A 19,106-nucleotide genomic window follows, 5' to 3' on the forward strand; every position below is an offset into this window, starting at 1 on the left:
TTTGCATAATACTCAGCTTTGCATGGAAATTAACGCATTTGAATGTTCAATCTGTCAAAAGCTCTACGACTTTGGCTATTTCTTTAATTAAGAATAATTTGTTGAATAACTTTTTGTGCCTGCATTTGACTAATTAAGTTTATGCAAATTGCGCAAGCGTAGGCGAAAGTTTTATGACGCCGGAAAAAAAGAGCGTTTGACATATTTTATGAGTTTTTAAGTCGCCGACAAATTGACGATGGATATTCTGTGGAAATAAAAATTGAAACATTTAAGCGAAGCAACTATAAATAAACATCCTCAGAAGTCATAAAACAAAGGCGGGCCCTTCTTCTTGTTTTCTTATTCTCCCCCCATTGTTTTCATTTTGTGACTCCCTTTTCCAGTGCACAGGAAACAATTTTGAAGCCCAATGTACATGAATTAATAAGTAATGGTTTTTATTATTAGTGTTTATCAACTTTAGTAACTCTTTTTAAATTTGTAAAGAAATTATCTTTCAGGCAATAATGTAAAATGTAAAATTCTGATAAGAACATTTTTTGGGGCCTATTGGGATGAATTTCTCTCCGTGCGTGTGTGTGTGTGGGGAATGACATGGAGCGCAACTGTTTCTGCAAGACAAAGAAGGAGAAGAACAAGAAGAAGAAGGAAGAAGAGGAGCGGAATAAGGAGCAAAACAGAGGGAAGTCGTTGAAATTAAATACGGTTTGTAACCAGAAATTCCGCAACTAAAAATAAACAAATGAGAGAAAAGAAGCGCAAAGCACGCGACGCACAAAAGAGGGTGAAATTGTACCCACAAAGAGCTGAATTTAACAACAATACTCGTACATATAATATTCTTGGCCTCGCCAGCGATTTTTTATTGAGGAAATAGTGCAAATAGAATTGTGATTTCTGCATATTTGCATAAATTGCGGCCACTCGGAGAATTGCAAGACGAAGAAAAGCGATAAATAATGCAAAAACAACGATAGCAAAGTTATCACAAGAAACCCACACACACATCTACACACAGAACCTAAGACAACAAAAGAAAAACAAAAGTCGTTTGCTTTTGTTTTGTTTTGGTTTCTTTTTTTAACCCAATCTCTGTGTCTGTGTCTCTCTCCCTCTTTTTCTCCCGATCGCAGTTGCATTTTGCGATCAACGGTTCTTTGGTTGGGGCATATTTCCTGCTCGCTCGCACCTACTCATAAAGGCTCTGCAAAACCAGTTATTAAAAACCATAAAAAGGAGAACCGTTTAACTGTTTAAGGAGTCCCATGTTGGCTTTTTTCGCCAGGTGGTTAAAACTCCGCCAGCTGTTGAGAAAAAAAAAAGTATTTTCGTATTTGTGTATTTTCGCATTTCTGCAATTTGCAATTGTTTTTTTTTTGTCGGGGTTTCCTTTTTGCTGCTGTCCTGCTTCTGCGCAGAGGGAGTGAGTAGGACGGCAGGACACGAACTCACTTACACACCCTTAAAAATGCCGCTACTCCAAATGCAATTTCTTTTTTACCGTTGTATTTGCACTAAAATCTGCTTAAATTATGGCGAATTTCGATTAAAATATTTGCTTGCACCCTGTACCATATAGCTCACATCCCCACCCCTCTTTATTTTCATATTTTGTTCAACTCCGGCGCAGCTTCATTTTGCTCTCTATATACAGCTTCTTTACTGTTTTTTTTTTTTATAAAATTTCTTTGCGCAAAAGGAGTGGCGTTGTCCAGGATTTTTTCACACATACACATGGACCTCATATACGTATAGTCGGCGTCTTTTTTCGCATTTGCATTTGCACTATGTTTTGTACTTTTTTCCGGCACTTTTGCTTTTTGCAAAACTCTTATTAACACTCTTCTTCATGGGATTTACCTTTGAAAAGCTTATTGTTTAGCCTTTTCGGTATACACAATTCCTTTTCTTTTTAATATTTGCGACCCGAGACACTCGAATTTATCCAATTTCGAACAACGCGATTCGTTTTGTTAATAAAAACACTCGATTATCGAATAAGTTTAAGTCTCGCGGCAACTTACACTTATTGTTGATATTTTATTTTGCAGCGGCAAAACTCGCGACGAAAACGCGTCCGATTCGCTTGGATTTTGAGAATACATAGACGCAGACGTGAGAAACATATAGAGACTACTCCGTTTGCTCTGCCGACGCCGGTGTTCGAAGGTGTGGGGAGAATGTCAGCTGTTCGAACATGTGCGAGTGACCAGCAATAGGACGCAACTGCCGTAAGATATGCGTTTGAGGGAATGGTACAGATAGTGAAGTTTGGATTTAATTTATTGGGCGGGCGTTTGTACAGTTTTATAAGAACGCTTAAATATTTGTGATACAAATACACGCTATAAAATAAGATATGTATTTCATACTGTTCAAGTTTTTCGTTTTGATTTTTTACTTAGTCGAGTATGCAATATTTAACATCGTTAGGGAGGGTCACACTGCACCTATCAAAATATATCGAATACTTTCAGTGAGCGGGAACTTTAAAAATGTTAGTTCGCAGTAAGCTTTTAAAAAGGCTTAAATGGTCTAATATATAGCTATGGTTTATACAACATTCTTTTAATAATGATTTTTTAACGAGTTTAACTTATAACTTATAACTAATTCTTAGCATAGAGATTAAATTGACTTGATAACAAGGCTTCTTAATACAAAGGGTTAGCAATGACTCGAACCAATGCAAGTCCGATAAGAAAGTATACACTGACGAAAAAGGGAGTTTTTATTATTAATTCCTAGATATCAATCAATAATTTCCATCTATTACGTTTAACAGAAGAAGAATCCAGAATTGTCAAGTTCCACTATCCCAGCAATTAATAAAACTCAAATACTTATTTTTTTGTATTTTTTTTTTAATTTTGAGATTATATATATATAATAATTAGATTTACATTCATTTCTGTATCATTTTACTTGTTTTATTTTAGAAATAAAGTAAGCATTTATTACTAATTCTTTTATTCTTTTTTTGTTGTTTTAGATGTGCAGTTTAGTGCACTTTTGTTTACCATTTTGCTTCGATGAACATTATTAAATACGGGGGCGTACAATCATTTTATAACACAAAAACAAACAATATTTTAATTATACTTCTTAATGAGACATTTTTTTAAGTGTGGAGGGTCTGTGGTAGTGTGTGTGGAAGAGGATTGGGACGAAATCACGCAAACAACTCAAAATAAGGCAGAATTAGTGTTCCATTTTGGGGTTTTTAGGGGGTTCTTCTTAAGGGGGTTTTCTTAGTGTGCGCCAGTTGGGGAAATGTTTCTATATCCTCTCGATATAGAGATATATTGCAACGTGACCACTTTTGATATTGAAGCTATTTGAATGAAAACACAAAGGAAATGCACACAGTACAACAAGCGGAGATGGTTCGTTAATGGTTATCAATTTTAACATGCTACGATTTATAGAATTTTGGTTTAATTTCCCTCCTCGACTCGTTCACATACATCGTTTGTTTTTTATGTTTTCATCGTCATCGTCATCATCATCATCATAATTCTCTCTTTCTTGGCTCTGTATAAAAGTTCAGTAAAAAATGCAGCTTAACTAGGTTCTCGTTTTTGTAATTCCCTCCAATTTCGTTTTAAGTAAGGTAGCTCTACCTCCTCGGAAACGTCATGGTGCGTTTGTTTAATTATTTCTCGTTATTAGATATCCTCAATTGTTGCAAGCTTGCTTGGGTTTGTGTTTTGCTTTCGGCTTTATTTTACATTAATCAATTATTTACTCATTTATCACTTAGTTTTTACAATGGCGTTTTATGTGGGTTTTGTTTTGTTTTGTTTGCTTTGCTTCGCTTCGATTTCCATTCTCATTTCCATTCTCCATTTCCATTTCCATATCCATAAAATGAGCGCGCAGACAATAATTTATGTATAAACTTGCTTGGGCTCTCTCCACTAACATGTAATCTTCGGAAACGCACAAATAAATTCTATTTGATAATATCAAGAACAAAAACTAACTGCATATACTTTCTTCTATATATATATCTGTATATCTGTATATATATACGATGTCCTTCTGCTTCTCGTGTGGAAAATTCGATATACTCGTATATTTTTTGTGGCTTTCTGCTGCTGCGCTGCTGGCTTTCAACTTAAGTTTAACTTGTAAGCGAAATCAAACACAATCGTGAAACGACATTTGAAATGAATCTGAATCTGAATCGTGTGTGTGTGTGTGGTGTGGTGTGTGCTGGGTGTTATGTAACGTCAATATACATACATCGAAAGGATGGAGGATGCGAATTGCTTTAATTGCGGTTGCTTCCGTTTTCTGACCAGATCTGACAAAAAACCTCGACGAGTGAGCTTGAAATGTTCCTCTCTAAATATTAAGTAGATTATTTATATATATATCTATATATATATATATCTTTAATATATATATAGGCTCGTTTTGATCGAGTTTTCTTAGCACATTTACTAATTGAAACGTTGTCGTGGTGAATTTTCATAAGCACAAGTTCATGATCTCGGGTTGTTGAGTGTGTGTTGTGGTGTGTCTGTTTTTAGGATATCTCACTTAATCGTTATGCTCCACTCTTCACTTAAATCACCTAATTATCTTTTATGTGTTCGCTTTAGATACTTTCTTTTTCGTTTTGCTTGTGTGTGGTAAAATAAGAAGAAAATGTTTTCATGGGTTGATTTTGTTTTGTTTTGTTTTGTTTTGTTTTGTTTTGTTGCCGGTTGAGCAAATCGAGGCTGTCTGCCAAGATCATCGATCGTCGTTATCGATTGGTTTGGATTGGTATTGGGATTACCAATTGGCCATGCCCGGCTTGTTGAGCGTCATAAAGTAGATTTGACACGATGAAGCACCTTTGGCACTGCTGAAGAATACTTTGTCGTTGCGCTCGCAAAGGAATTTCAAGCGCTGCGCCTTTTTGTGCATGAACACACCATCCAAATGGCCGCTCTCAACGGAACGTATCTGAAAGTTAGGAAAAAAACCATTAATTATACTATATAGAAGGGAAAAAAAATCATCACTCACCTCTATTGCTTTGTTGCCCCAGCCCATGATTTGTCCAGTGCCAATGTAGGCCACCGAGGTGGGCATCTCGCCCCACTAAAACAGTTTAAAAGGTAATATTAACTAATTAATTAGATAGGAGAAATCCTTATAGACTTGCCTGCAGCACAATGTTCTTGGAAACCCGGCCGGCAGTGTTCACATAGACACCCTCATTGTCGTAGCACAGCAGCAGTTGCATGCCATTGGAGTTCGGAAGCGCCACAATACAATGCGGAATGATTGCACCCTGAGTCTGAAGATATACAAATTAGTTAGTTCAATCATTTGAGACACTCTCAATCGAGCCAACTTACATGCTTGGGAAGATAGATATCGTATACTTCAGCTGAATCTAAATCAACCGCATGGAAACCCTCGGCGGAGCCATAGATCACCTTCAGTCTCGACTGATCCTCAATGGTGAGATCGACCAAAAGGGGGCGATGTTCCAGTTCACCAAAATTCTACAAAATTAAATATTAAAGAATGCTCATTTAATGTTAAAAATATATTAAGACCCACCTTAAATGCCATAAATTTGTGATATGGTTTGGGAGCCCATGCATAAATTTCAATAGAGTCTTTTAATGCAATCACTAGGAACTTAATCCTCTCGTATTTGACAATCTTAAAATGTACAGCACCTTGTAGATCACCCACGTTAATCCAGCCATTGCGACGCTCCACTTGCTATAAATGGGAATTAGATGAAGTTAGCAAGTGATTCGTAGAATAAGCTACTCCAAACTCACATCAGAGAGTCCATCGGTGCGCAAGATCTTCGACTTGAGCCAGGACAAGTAGTAGACGCGCACTCGGTTCTTCTTGCCGGATATGGTGACCAATATGTTCTGGCCCTCGAGCACCTCCATTTGCTGGAAACGACGACGCGAGATGAGCTGGTAGACCTGTTGACGGATACAAGAATATTAGATACATTGATAAATTGAGGAATACAATCTACTCACCTTGCCCTGACCAGATCGGTCCAGTAGCATTAAACCATTCTCCGTTCCGATCAGCAGGTTGACGCCCCACAGCGCTGCGCACAGGATCTCCGAGTTGAATCGCTTCTTATACTTACGGATCTCGGGCGTATCGTTGGCCGCCTCGTGGGAGGTGGGCGTTACATTGACATTGACATGAGACTCCCGACGCGAAGGTCCAGAGCCGCCGGCACCAAAGCCAAAGGTCAGGAAACTGCGCTGCTTCTGTTGCAGGGCATAGGCGTGCGGTGGCAAGGGATTGGAGATCGAGGCCGAGGATGTAGAGGAACAGGGCGTCAGGTGGTGTAGGTTCGCAGAGGAGGAAGAAGCAGATTTGTGCAAGAGATTAGTAATACTGCTGGAGGAGCGCGTCTTGCTGATCGAATTCTTGGGCGAATTCTGGCGCGAATTCGAGGACGAGGAGGCGAGCGATATCGTCGATTGGGGCGAGTGATTGCTGCTGATAATCACGCCGCCCACAACGGTACCGCCCCCCAAACCAAGACCGCCGCCGCCGCTTCCGCTGCTAGCGATAAACGATTTCGATGGCGTGGAATGCACGGATGAGCTAATGGCCGCCTGATACTGGTTAATCGATTACACGATTCGATTATTTCGATTGTTTATAATTTACATTTGATTTCATTATTTGTCATCGTTTGTTTAATTGATTTATTTATATATTTAATTATCGATATTTATCGATTATTTCGATAGTTTGGATTTGGGGTTTTCATTGTTTTTATTTTATAGAGAGAAAAGAAAAATAGAAAAAGTGCAAGAAAAAATTTCAATTAGTCTTTAGATGTCAACTAAAAATAAATAACATAAATAATTTACACATGCAAGGTTTGGGTGTGTGTGTGTGTTTGTTTCGGTTTCAGTGGGCATATAGAGCATTATAGTAGTGTCGTGGGTGGGTGCACGGGAGTGTTAGGTACACTCAGACAAGGTTAACAGTGGCGAGAAAAGGCGGAAATGTGTTAGGAAAACAAAAACAAATAAAAAATAGAAATGTGATTAGTCTTTCCCCAGAGGCCAATGGTAAAAATAAGGAAAAATGTTTAAAAAATAATTTGTGTATTCTTGTATTTGGATAAACTTAAGGGAAGCCTTTCTTCCAGTGTATTTTGTATGTATGTATGTATGTGAATGTGTGTGATTTACAGAAGACGAAACGTTAGCGACACAAGACTGGCTGCTATACAACGCAGAAGAGAGTGGAGCGTATGAGAAGTTCCACGATTAAAATTTGTAAAAAAGTAAGGAATAAATATATATTTTATTTACAGAGAAAAACTGAAAGACATTCCTAGTGCTGGGTAGTAGTTGTACAGAAAATGTGTGAAAATTATCTTCTAGATTTCCATATCCATTAAAGAAATCACATACAGACTAAATGGCACATTGTGAAAATGTGATGAAAAATCATAAGGTGGAAGAAAAATAAAACTGTACACAAAAATATTTTCTGGTTTTTTTGGTAGTTGTTTTGGGTTTTGTTTGTTTTTTTTTTATAAGAGAGCAAATTATACAAAATAAGAGCTTTTGTCGGTTTTTATTTTTGGGGACTATTCATTCATACTTACTATTGTAATGTTTTGTTTGTTTGTTTTTTTGATTGGTAATTTGTAATTTGTTAGAATATATCGTAGTGGCCATCAGCTCAAACGTTGCGGAAAGACAAAGCACAATTAAGAAGAAGAAATTTGTTTAAAACGATTTTGGTTCTCAACTTTTTGTGGTTCATGTTGGTAAATCAATTTTACTAAAGGTCATGCACATGGCGAGAGCTTCATACGAGCATGCAAATAATCTTGTTTATTTTTGAATTTTTCGACCAATTCATTGCTTTTTACCCTCTTCATAATGAACTTTGCTCCACGTCATGGAAATATGTTTATGCTAGAGATGTTCTTTATCTTACGGATTAGTCACATTTATATTTTTGGGTTAGAAAAAAGGGCTTAGAATGACAAAATAAATAAATAATCAAATTGAATTTATATTGGACTAAAGAGAATGCCTTCAAAAATGTTGTTTGGCAGTTGAAAAAGTAACTTCTCATGTTAGTAACTGATTCACTCGTTTATTAAACACAACTCAAGGTGGAATTTTGATATTAATGACTGGTAATGCGTTTTCTTTTTATGATTCTGTTATCAAACCGGAAGAACTTCAAGTTTTATTGACCTAACCATGAATCCTAGCCAAGATAATGGGTATGAATCGGCCTGAACGGCTGACAGAACGATACAACGAAATATATATTATCACAGTAAATAAACTCAACGTGGACACAAGGGTTACGAACAAAAAAAATATATAAAAAAAACACAATGAAAAATCGATTAAAACGAAAAACACAAGAGGACGAAAGTGGAGTATTTATGGGGCATATTACTCACCTCCTCACTGGATGATTTATCATGGCGTGGCGGGGTTGCCGGCGACGCCTGGCTGAGTAGATCCGGCAGGACGCTGCTGGTCCTTGTCCCAGGAGTTCCCAGTCCAGTGCCATCGGCACCTACGCCGCCACCGCTACTGCCACCGCCTCCTCCGCCGCCGCCTCCTCGATTCTGTATGAGGGAAATACACAAAGATTTAGCTTAAGAAACAAATCTGAGTTTATAAACATTTGTAATGGAATTAGAAAGAGAGATAGAATGGGGGGGTTATAGAATACATGTCTTGGGGGGAAAGTAAAGAGTAAAGAGTAAGAGTAAGAGTAAGGGAAAACAGAAATAACAACGAAATGAGTCAAAGAACGTACATAAGAGAGATTCAAGAGCAGCAGCACAAAATAAATGAATGCCAATGAGACACTTTGAGGTTGCCTAAGGATGACCCCTCCACTACTAAGCCTCGAATTTTAGCCGCATATGGACATTTAGATACAGATTTACATATATATATATATATATATATATTAAGATAGAATTGTGGGTGCTGGGGGTGTATGTGTATCCTTTGGTTTACAGAGCTTACAGACTATAACATTTAGGTATCGCGAGTCCTCTAAGTCCGCTTCAAAATTGTTTTAAGGCTAACACTTAAACTAAATAAGCAACATCTCAGTTTCAGCGCAGCAGGCAAAACGTGGCTCAGGTTGCAGAAACAATCGCTCAGGTGAGGAGGGGGCGGTGTATTATTTATATTTATTTCTTAATTAACTTTTCCTCTTGCTAACCAAACCAGCAAACCTTCCGAGGAGTTTGTCTTTGTACAGAGAAAAGCTTTAAAACAATTTTGAGCGAAAGCAATAGAGTTTACAGATGATACATATAGCTAGCAGCATTCTAATTTAGAGAGTGGTTAAACGAGGCAGCAAGAGACTTGGCAATAAATTTAGAAATTATAAATTAATAAGAATCTAACAGAAAAGTTAAAAAATTTAAGATAATTCCTACTATTTAGTTAACTATTTACAAACCCATTAAAACCAAATATTTCAAATTCCTTCAATTTAATTTTAAACAAATAGGTTTTGATTTTACTGTCTTTAAACGTCCACTAAGAGCTGCCTCAAATGCAATCGTTAAACTTTAATCGACACCGCATTATTAACATTTGAACAGAAAGTTTAGGATAGCTTCAACCTGCACTACGGGTATTAACTCGATCTCATTAGCATTCGATACTTTTGCCTCTTTTTACTATCTTTTGGGGCCAGAGTTATATACAGATTAGATTACCGGTTATTTGCATTTGTTAATCAGAGTTCTTAGGCGTATTAGATAGTCTTAATTAGGGTTGCGGTTAGCTTAAGTCCTAGAATGGCGTGGGCTCTGATTGATTATAATAGATTTATAAACAAAACAAATGAGAATGCAATAAACAATTGATTAAAAAACCAAATAAAACCAAACATGCTCAAGCAATGAAAATATACAAAATGCTTCCCTAAATGCTTCTTTTTACATATCCAGCTGTTTTTTTTTTTATTGATTAGCAACAATGGGTTGTGTGTTGTTTTAATTTATTATTTACGAGCTATTAGTTTAAAGTGCATGTGTGTGTGTTTGCGTGTGTGTGTGGATGTGGTGAGTATGGAAGTAGCGAGCCAAATGGTAAATTTCAGCCTTGTTTTTTGGGTAGTTTGGGTTTGGTTTACGTTTCTGGCGCCAAGACAAAACACAATTAAATGGGAAAAATATTTTTGCAATATTTTTTTAAGTTTTTGGTGAGTTATGTTCGCAGCATTTTTGAATAAATGTTTGCCTCTCTGTTGATTTTTGTTGTTGTTTTGTGCGAGCTGAGAACGTTTACCTGCTGCTGCTGCAGTTGCTGTTGCTGTTGCTGCTGCTGCTGTTGTTGCAGTTGTTGCTGCTGCCTTTGGGCGCGAACGGCAGCATTTTGCAGCACAATGACGGATTCAGTCTTTTCGCGACGCGGTCGCAGGAAATTGAAGTTGGCCAGGGACTTGGAGGGCTTCGGAGCAGCTCCTTTGGTGGCAGTGGAGGCGGCTGCAGTTGTCCCTGGCTTACCACTGGCCGTGGTTCCTGCTGCAGTTGCTCCTGGCAGTGCATTCTCCTTGCTCTTGCTGCTGATGCTGCTGTTGTAAATGCTGTTCCTTTGGTACACGGCACTTGCCCTTTGGGCCTGGATGGACTGCGTCGAGGGGACCACCGATCCTGGTGTGGGTCCAGATGCCCCAGAACCACTCAGCACAGCCGAGTGCCTCTTGGTGAGGGGGAAGAAATCCGAATTCTCTCGTCTAAAACCACGCACAAAGTTCATTGGCAGCCGGGAATCTGATTCCTGACGTTTGTGCGCCGTGGAGTTGGAGCTACCACTGCTTCCACTACCCGTTCCTGATCCTTGTTCTTTGGCAATACTTTGGCTGGCACTTGGTTCGGCCTTCAGCGGCTGATAACCCCTGGGCACGGGTCTCGTGATGGCCTCCGCCACACTGGCCCTCTGGAGTTTCGTCTCCACCTTCAGAGTACTCAGCTGAGAGCTCCGACTGAGACTGGCAGTGGTGGTGGGACTACCTCGTCCACTGCCCCTCGGACCGTTGGCGTTCTTGGGAAAGAAATGATCAAAGCCCCAATCTCTCACCAAATTGGATTCATCGACAGGGCGACGCGACGGCGTCACATTGGCCTGCGATGTGGAGGCGGACTTTTGCAGGCGGTTTATGTTCTGGTCTAGATTCTATTTTTGGGGAATATCAGGTTCAGGTTCAGGTTCAGGGAGTAGTAGTAGTAGTAGTTGTTGTTGTTGTTGTTGTGGTGAGTACGCAGCAAGAGAAGAATGGTGTTAGGTTGTTCTGTTTTTTAATACTTAGAGGCTTCTAAATATCGATTAAAAGAGAGCTTTCTTCTTTCCCCACCCACCACAGCATGGAAAGTTTTTCATGAATTCTGTTCTTCATTCCAGTCGGTAATTAGATATATATATAGCATCCAGAGTAAATCGAAAGATATATATATATGGGGTGTGTGTGCAAATGTGCATATAGTCATGTATGTACAATATCTCGATCGTGTCAACTTTCTATGCACCAGTGCACTAATGTTTAGATAGATGCAACATCACACATGGCTCAATCAAAAATATACAAAAAAAGGAAAAGTTCGTAACGGAAATTTTGGAAATCAATTTGTACAAAGAAAGGAAAATTCACGAAAAAGATTTCACACTGTTTACGCCATTAAGTTACTATAAAAAATATGTAAAAAAAAATCATATAAATTTAGTAGGAAAATCAAATCATATTTAAGGCTAACTCTTTGATTTAGAGAACCACAACCAGGTTGAACTTAGTTTATATTACTCTGTTTCGGATTTGGTTAAGATTGTCTTTGGATTGAGTTATCCTTTTTGTTGTTGGGTTGGCAGACCTTTAACCCTACAAAAGCTAGTTTACACTTTTTGTACAGTAATCATGATCCTAAAAGCTCCTGCTGACCTAACCCTCACTGATTGCATCTCATAGGTAAAATCAAAAACTAAAAACTAAACTAAACAAAGATTCGTACTCGTATATAAGGATATAGAAGTTGATATCTGAGGGAAATGTTAACGCAACTTACGCGCTTCATGATCAAAGTACGATCTCCGGCCTGGTCGTCGTCGTCGGGCGTGGGTGGCAGTGGGCGGTTGGGCGGCCCACCGCTGCCATGACTCAAGGGCGTTGTCGTGTTGGCGTCCTCCGAGACGGGTCCCAAACCGGGCCTATATGAAAATTCGGGTCTAAACATAACGAAAAACCAAAAAAGCCAAAAACAAATCCAAAACGAAAAAAAGGGGCGGCAAATTGTGGTTGACAATGGAAATGAAATGGGAGTGGTTTGGGTGTAGTGGGAGGGTGTAGGTAGGTGGATGGGTGGGTAATCAATGGAGTGTTTAAATAAGTGAGAGACAAGAATGTTGTGAAGTCGGGTTAGTATTCAGAGAGAGATGATGTGTTCTTGCTTATCAGGGACTGCAATTGATTTTAGTTTACATTATCGTAATCACTATCATTAGTTAGTTTAAGATCATAATCATTATCACTATCATTAGTGATTAGTTTAAGATCATAAAAATCTAATAAAAATCTGAATTAAAAAAGAATCCTTAAAGTTTTCATTCCAAATTGCAGTCCCTGTCTTCTAAATTGTGATCTACGACGTTGCATCTTCGATTTGTGGAATTTTTTGGTTGCAAACTGCCACGCCCCTTCTTTGCGGTTGTACTTACAGCGGTTTGGGTGGATCGCTGGCCAGCAAAGTTCCATCATTTCTGGCCCGATCGTTCGGCTCATCTGGCTCGCTATCCGAATCGCTGCTGTCCAAGGGGTCCAGCGGATTCACCGGCTGTCCCAGATGATTGTTCGACTGCTGAGGCAGAGCGGCGGCCGGCTTAGACGAACCGCCTCCTGATGCCGATCCGCCGGATGAGGACAGACCGCTCGACTGGCGATTGTTGCGAGGCGGAGCCTCCGGCTGCGCCTGCTGCTGGGATCCCTGGCCACCGGCGGCCGTCTGCGGCTGTGGCTGTTGGGAGAAGACCACGCCCAATTCACTTAATTGTGCTGCTAACACATCCAAATGATCCTACAGTTTTACAATACATTTGTTTTCGTTTCAGGGGTCAGGAGGATTTCAGTGTGTGTGTGTGGTGTGTGTTTGGTGTGTGTTTGGTGTGTGTTTTTGTATATATTTTTGTGTGTTGTGTGTAGTTTGTTGTGTGTTGGATTGCACATGACACCACAGTTGTTTCGGGTTTTCAGTTTTCAGTTTTCGGTTTTTATCGAGGGAATGGGAACGAAAAGTAAGAGAGCATTAGATTGGTTTTCCTCCGGTACAGTACTTATAGATAAAAACGATCAAAACGAACGCCAGGCGGAAAAGCTGTCTTGGGATCCAGCAGAGCATTACATAGAATCGGTTAGAAAAGCTCGGTGGTTAGTCTTTATCTACGTTAGTTGGTTGTATTAATTTCCACTTCGGCACTTTATTCTCCCCCGAAACAGCATTAGAAACGCATCAATCACGCAGTGGGGGGAAACTCTATGCTCCAGGTATGTCAATCTACTTTTGGGGGTGTTAGTCAATCGGTTGAGTTATGGAATCATTAGGCTGAGGAAGTTTTGTTAACAAGTGGCACGTGCAAAGGGGGGTGTTGATTTTGGTTTTCGAGAGTTACGAGGCGGTTTTTGTGTACCTCCATTACGGTAATTTCGACTGAGGTCCGAAATGGGGCAACAACTTTAGGGGGTTACACAGATGGAAAACAATCGATGTAGAGTGCCTTGCAGGACTTTTACGTAATGCAGATCTAAATTATATAACCAATATATATATTTTAGTTCTGCAATGCACTCTATACTCGCATTCAATGTATGCAAACTTTATAGGAAAATCAAGCAGAAATCAAAACAGAAAAGATGCGACAGGCTTGAACTGAAAATCGTAGGACATACCTCAGGTCTCCTTGGTGGTAACTATTGTTGTTGTAGTCATGATTGTTGTTGTGTTATATATTATATATATATATATATATCAAGTGTTTGTTGTAATCGTGTACAGTTCGGAAAATCATACGTTGGTTGGTTTAACGGCGCAACGGGATGATGTACACATGAGTCAAATCATAAATCGCAAGTTACGCACAGTATATACGGGTTATCAATGCATATTGGTTAACGGTATATATATATATATTTATAGATTATGTAGGCGCACATAACATGAAAATAAAAGAGATAAAAATTAGGATAAGATATGGTAATGGTAGCGACTTTTACATGGTATACACAGTATGGATAAAACTCAAAAACCAAACTACTTTCGAGGGCAGGGGGTTACAAAATTACAGGGTATACGGACAGAGCGCATCTTCTTCCAAGTCTAAGCTGGTATTATGCTTTCCCAATACTGGGAGTCATTGCTCTGAAGACCTCCCCTTAAGATCGGATTACCCGATTGCCGCCTTATCGGCCCTGCCCTTTCGCTGTTAATCTACGCCCGATACGCACCGATGGCTTGAAGTTATTCTGCGAGTTGCGCTGCTGCTGCTGCGGCGTCTGTCCCGCCGGCTCGCCGCACTTGGGGGTCGGTGGCAATGGCCGATTGGCGTGCGGCGGATCCGGCACCACGATCAGGCGCTGTGGCGGACGTGCCGGTGGACCTGGCTCCTCAACCTGCTGGCGCTGTTATGATAATTTTGATATAATAACCATAATACTTGGAAGGCCAATATCCTTACCGATGGTGGCTTCGGCTGACGATTGGCCTGTGGCTGCTGTGCCTGTGCCTGCTGCTGGGCTGCTTGCTGCGCCTGTTGCGCTGCATAGGCCGCTGCTGCTGCCGCCGCCGCTGCCTGCTGTTGCTGCTGCTGGAGTTGCGCCTGAGCCTGGGCGGCAGCATGGGCAGCGGCTGCCTGGGCTTGGGCCTGGGCCATCAGATGATGCTGCTGCTGTTGCTGCTCGGCAGCCAGGCGACCCTCCTGGATCTGCTGGAAGTTGCGGCGCAAAGTATCGCCGCCCGGTGCCTGGACAATGGAGCTGTGCTCACCGGCCAGCTGCGGCTCATCGTCATCGTTGTCGGAGCCCGAGTAGCGGTAGTCCTCGCGCTCCTTCTCCTGCTTACGCTTCTTGCAGCGATCGATGTGATCCTTCAGCTGGATGCGCACCTGGCGATCTGTGGGCTGGTCCTTGATGAAGGCGTGCTTCAGCAGGTTCTCGGTGTAAGGCCGCTGGTGATAGTCCTTAACTGTGGGTGATATATGGTCGTTAGTTATGGTTATTATGGGATTAGGATAAGTGGATGAGATGACTCGAAGAGTACACACCGCACCTTCTCCATTAACTCTTTTGCAAAGCAGCTTAAAAGCCGATGACTCACCTAGCACCGTGTCAATAAAGCCGTGGAACTTCTTGGACCACTTCTTCGATTTGAGCCTGGGTGGCGAGTTGCGCGGAATCAGGAAGAGGGCTCGCATCGGATGCAGATCGCAGAGCGGGGGCTGTGACTCAGCCATCTCCAGGGCGGTGATGCCCAGCGACCACAGATCGGAGCGATTGTCGTACGTGGCGTCGGGATTCTCGTCGCAGGCAATGACCTCGGGGGCCATCCAGTAGGGAGTACCTATGGTGAGAGGGGGAAAGGAAAAGACCAGTTTAGCAGGTAGGTTTGACATGTGCCTGTGACTCATAGCTTACCGATGAATGTGTTGCGCCGGCCTATCGTGCGATCCAGCTGGGCGGAGACACCAAAGTCCACCAGCTTCACCTCGGCGTTGTCTGTGAGGAGCACATTCTGCCCCTTGATGTCACGATGGATGACTTTGTTCGAATGCAGATAGCTCAGGCCCCGCAGGATCTCGCGGCATATATAGGCTATCCACTCTTCCTTCAGGCTCTGACCCTTGGTGGACTTGACCAGATCCGTCACTGATCCAGCACCACAGTACTCCATAACCAGCCACAACTGATCATCCTTCCCGGGCGGCGACTTCTTGATGAAGGCTCCGTAGTAGGTGGCAATGTTGCGGTGATTCGAGTATTTCTTTAGCACATTGATCTCCAGCTTGATCTCCTCCTCTTCGTCCTCGGTGACGTCCATCACCTTTATGGCAGCCAATTGACCAGTCTTCGTGTGACGGCCCTGGAAGAGGAAAAGAGGGGAGTTTGAGGTGAGTAATCTTTAGGTTTAAGGTAATATTTTCTGGTTAAGCTCTACTAATAAGAAAGAGTTCTTTAGTTGTGTTTGTAAGTTAAAGTTTTATTTTGATTTGAGATATAGGCTTTGACTTTCTAGAGGACCTCCGTTGAATGTTTTTAATATTAATAAGGTTCATTTTTGTTAAATATAGAAAATGACACATTTTGTCTTTCCTTATCAGTCTTATAAATACACATTTCATGAAAGCATACTATCTGGTCTTGAAATTTTTGTTTCATTTAGTTGCCAACTGAGTAACATGACTTAGACTGTCGTAGACTCCTAATGGTTATCATCATAAGCAAAAACCAAAAAGAGAAAGATAAATTTACAAGGCAGTGAACTAATAAATCAAATATTTGAAAAATAATGAGAAGTCTTTCTTTAAATAATTTCAAATACCGCAAATCATTCTGTTCTTGTATTGTCTTTCTTCTGAATTTACTAGAAAACCAAATGCGGAAATCGTCGTTCTTTATGAATATTTTAAAAACATTTCAAAAGCACAGAACCACTCGAGTTTTAAGAATCTAACCGAGTTGGTCGTGAGCATTGGCAATGATCGAGGTCAGAGCCGGGTTGGCGGTTCCAGAACTCGGTTCATTACGGCATTGAGGCGCTGTTTAAATGCACTTCAGCACCCTCCATTATGCTGTTGACGACAACAAGACGATGACGCTGACGACGACCATGGAGGCGTTGGCTAGTGCATCGCTATATATATATACATGTATATTCCATATATTTTATATAGTCTGTGGGTCTGGAGCTGCCTCAGCCCCCGGCAGGCGTCAACAAACTGCGACACATAAAAAGTGATTAAGTAAACAAAAGCAGCCGCAACAGCATCATCGGCATCGACTCCAATGGAATCAAACAATAGAACGCACCGTGGAGAGGAGAGCAAGTGGAGGGCAGAGAACTCTGTCTGGAGAGGAGCATCAACCTCGAGTGGGGTAATGTGTCTGCTCAATCAGAGTGTCAAGTAGTTAAGGTAAACATGCCACAAATATCTATTCAAGAGCGCCACAAAGGTGACTAATTTAAGACCTCGACGAAGGGTGACTAAAAAAAAGGTTGAGGCACTGAAAGAAACTCAGTTTAACCCTGAAGTATGTCTATTAAACTTGGTTTTAGTTAGCTAAAAGGACGTTAACCTTACAGAAAACTATACTTTCCAAGATGAAACAGTCTTGATTAACAACTCAACTCTCTAATTTGTGGCAGCCCTTAATGCCAAACTCTTGCCAAGATTCAAGAGCTCCAATTAAAGTTTTCAAGTCACGTTGCATCTTTGGCGTTTAGTGCTGGTGTTTAGCTCAGAGCCCAACTAGTTTCAATTAGCCCGCCTGCCACTTTAATCAAACTCGCAAATTGTTTTTTATTCTCTTCTGCCCCCCTCCCTACTGCTGGCCAAGATTGAGTTGTCCTGACCAACCGGTTGCTGGCTTTTTAGCGAGAGCTTCCAGCATCTCTGTCGTGTCGCCTGAGCCGCTTTTAAAGTCATTTTACATTTAATACAGTTTTAATTGAGTGAGCAGGAGCATAAGGCTCTGCCGGCTCCATCCATAAATCAAAATGCTTAACGAGAGATGATAACAATTTAAGTGACGATAGCTAGACGATGCCGATGACGATGACGATGCGGTATACCAAAGCCGTGGCATGAAATGTTGCCCCTCGGCTCTTAGATGTTCTCTTTAAGAGGGTGATTACGATTCGGTTTCTAGTTTGCAATCCACAGGGGAAAACACTTCAGTTTCGCTGATCTATATCTGGAAGAGCCTCGGGCTGATGGCTGTATTTGAAGTCACTTTTAATAGATGATATTTTTGATTTACCTAGAAATAGGATCAGTCTAAAAGAATCTTAAGAAGCTTTATCTCAGTAACTCACTGTAGATCTTACTTCATAATTAAGAAAGGATTATAAATCCAATTTCGATTATAAATCCAATTTCTAAATCTTCAATTTCCCCTCCAAAACTAACACTCCATTATTTCTAGTGTAAAACTCATAGCTCATCCTGCAAAAACCTGTCATTTTCTTTCCGCTTATTGATTAGTTAGACGAGGCGTAACACCATGGCTAGAATCTATCAAAATGTTATTAAAAAATGTGCAGCTGGAGAGCGGGCGGAGCCGGAGAATGTCTTGGCCATCATCGCATCATCATCAGATTCTAACTGTGCTGCAGATTTTATGCAAATTAATGACATGCACTAATGGAGCCTGACTTGTGGCAAAGAACGAAATTGTGCATAGAGAAATCGATTAGACAGGCCAACAAAAAATGTATCTAGCTGAGGGGAGAGTTTAAGGGGGGTTGTGACTTATATCAGGTGTTGTACTTTTACCAGGAAGTTTGTCGTCTTTGATTTTTGTGCTTGTTCGAATATAAAAAACCCCCCCGGAGCTCTCTAGCTATACATTTAAGTAATCGAAGAAGAAAGATGATTGCCGCAATAAATACAAAGAAAAATATTTGTGAATCACTCAGTGCAGGCATTTCTCCACCTCCCATCGGTTTCTTCTTAAAAGCCAAAAAGCAAATAGAGCTAAACAATCCGCAGAAACAAATAAACAAAGCAACCAAGTACGACGACGACGACGACGGCGACAAGCCTTTTGCCATATAAAGCACCGACCGACCCACTGACAGACCCACCGCCAGACCGACCAATTGAAAAAAGAAAAATCGCTGAATTTGTAATATAATCAAAATGTGAAAATGTTTTAAAGGTAAAGTCAACAATGGAATGAAACTCAGTCGACTGCTGCAGCTGGCTGGCTGGCTCCCTGGCTGTCCGTCCAATTTGGTTTTGGATTTGCCTACCTATGCACAAGAGATGGTTTATGATTACCACACCGAGCACGAGTATCTGTCAGATACCGAGTATACTTATAGCCGCAGTCACACT

General features: G+C 40.8%; 2 protein-coding genes across 28 annotated transcripts in view; both read right to left on the reverse strand.

The window, feature by feature from the left end:
- LOC108107723 overlaps nt 1–2,132 on the reverse strand; it is a 47,055-nt gene extending 44,923 nt beyond the window's left edge. For 7 of the 17 annotated variants that reach the window (XM_017215355.1, XM_017215361.2, XM_017215353.1 and 4 more), the window contains exon 1: nt 1,864–2,125. The gene's annotated coding sequence lies outside the window, so the exon portion shown is untranslated. Of the gene's footprint in view, nt 1–1,863 lie in introns of all 17 variants that reach the window. The other 10 variants (XM_017215349.1, XM_017215352.1, XM_017215350.1 and 7 more) reach the window with 7 other exon arrangements.
- Nucleotides 2,133–3,705: 1,573 nt separating this feature from the next.
- The window catches only part of LOC108107726 (serine/threonine-protein kinase mig-15), a 32,433-nt gene continuing 17,032 nt past the window's right edge, over nt 3,706–19,106 (reverse strand). Inside the window, exons 4-19 of one of the 11 annotated variants that reach the window (XM_017215363.2) lie at nt 15,685–16,129; nt 15,368–15,610; nt 14,730–15,235; nt 14,500–14,673; nt 13,945–13,965; nt 12,720–13,075; nt 12,071–12,230; nt 10,302–11,189; nt 8,441–8,611; nt 6,015–6,617; nt 5,799–5,954; nt 5,569–5,736; nt 5,361–5,510; nt 5,165–5,299; nt 5,026–5,100; nt 3,706–4,962 (exon numbers count right to left, since the gene is read on the reverse strand). In XM_017215363.2, coding sequence (XP_017070852.1) covers nt 4,789–4,962; nt 5,026–5,100; nt 5,165–5,299; nt 5,361–5,510; nt 5,569–5,736; nt 5,799–5,954; nt 6,015–6,617; nt 8,441–8,611; nt 10,302–11,189; nt 12,071–12,230; nt 12,720–13,075; nt 13,945–13,965; nt 14,500–14,673; nt 14,730–15,235; nt 15,368–15,610; nt 15,685–16,129 — 4,425 coding nt within the window. In that variant the 3' untranslated portion in view covers nt 3,706–4,788. The remainder of the gene's footprint in view (nt 4,963–5,025; nt 5,101–5,164; nt 5,300–5,360; nt 5,511–5,568; nt 5,737–5,798; nt 5,955–6,014; nt 6,618–8,440; nt 8,612–10,301; nt 11,190–12,070; nt 12,231–12,719; nt 13,076–13,944; nt 13,966–14,499; nt 14,674–14,729; nt 15,236–15,367; nt 15,611–15,684; nt 16,130–19,106) is intronic. The other 10 variants (XM_017215366.2, XM_017215365.2, XM_017215364.2 and 7 more) reach the window with 10 other exon arrangements.

Source organism: Drosophila eugracilis, unplaced genomic scaffold (genome assembly GCF_018153835.1).
Source record: "Drosophila eugracilis isolate 14026-0451.02 unplaced genomic scaffold, ASM1815383v1 contig_2088, whole genome shotgun sequence".
NCBI classification, from domain to species: Eukaryota; Metazoa; Arthropoda; class Insecta; order Diptera; family Drosophilidae; genus Drosophila; species Drosophila eugracilis.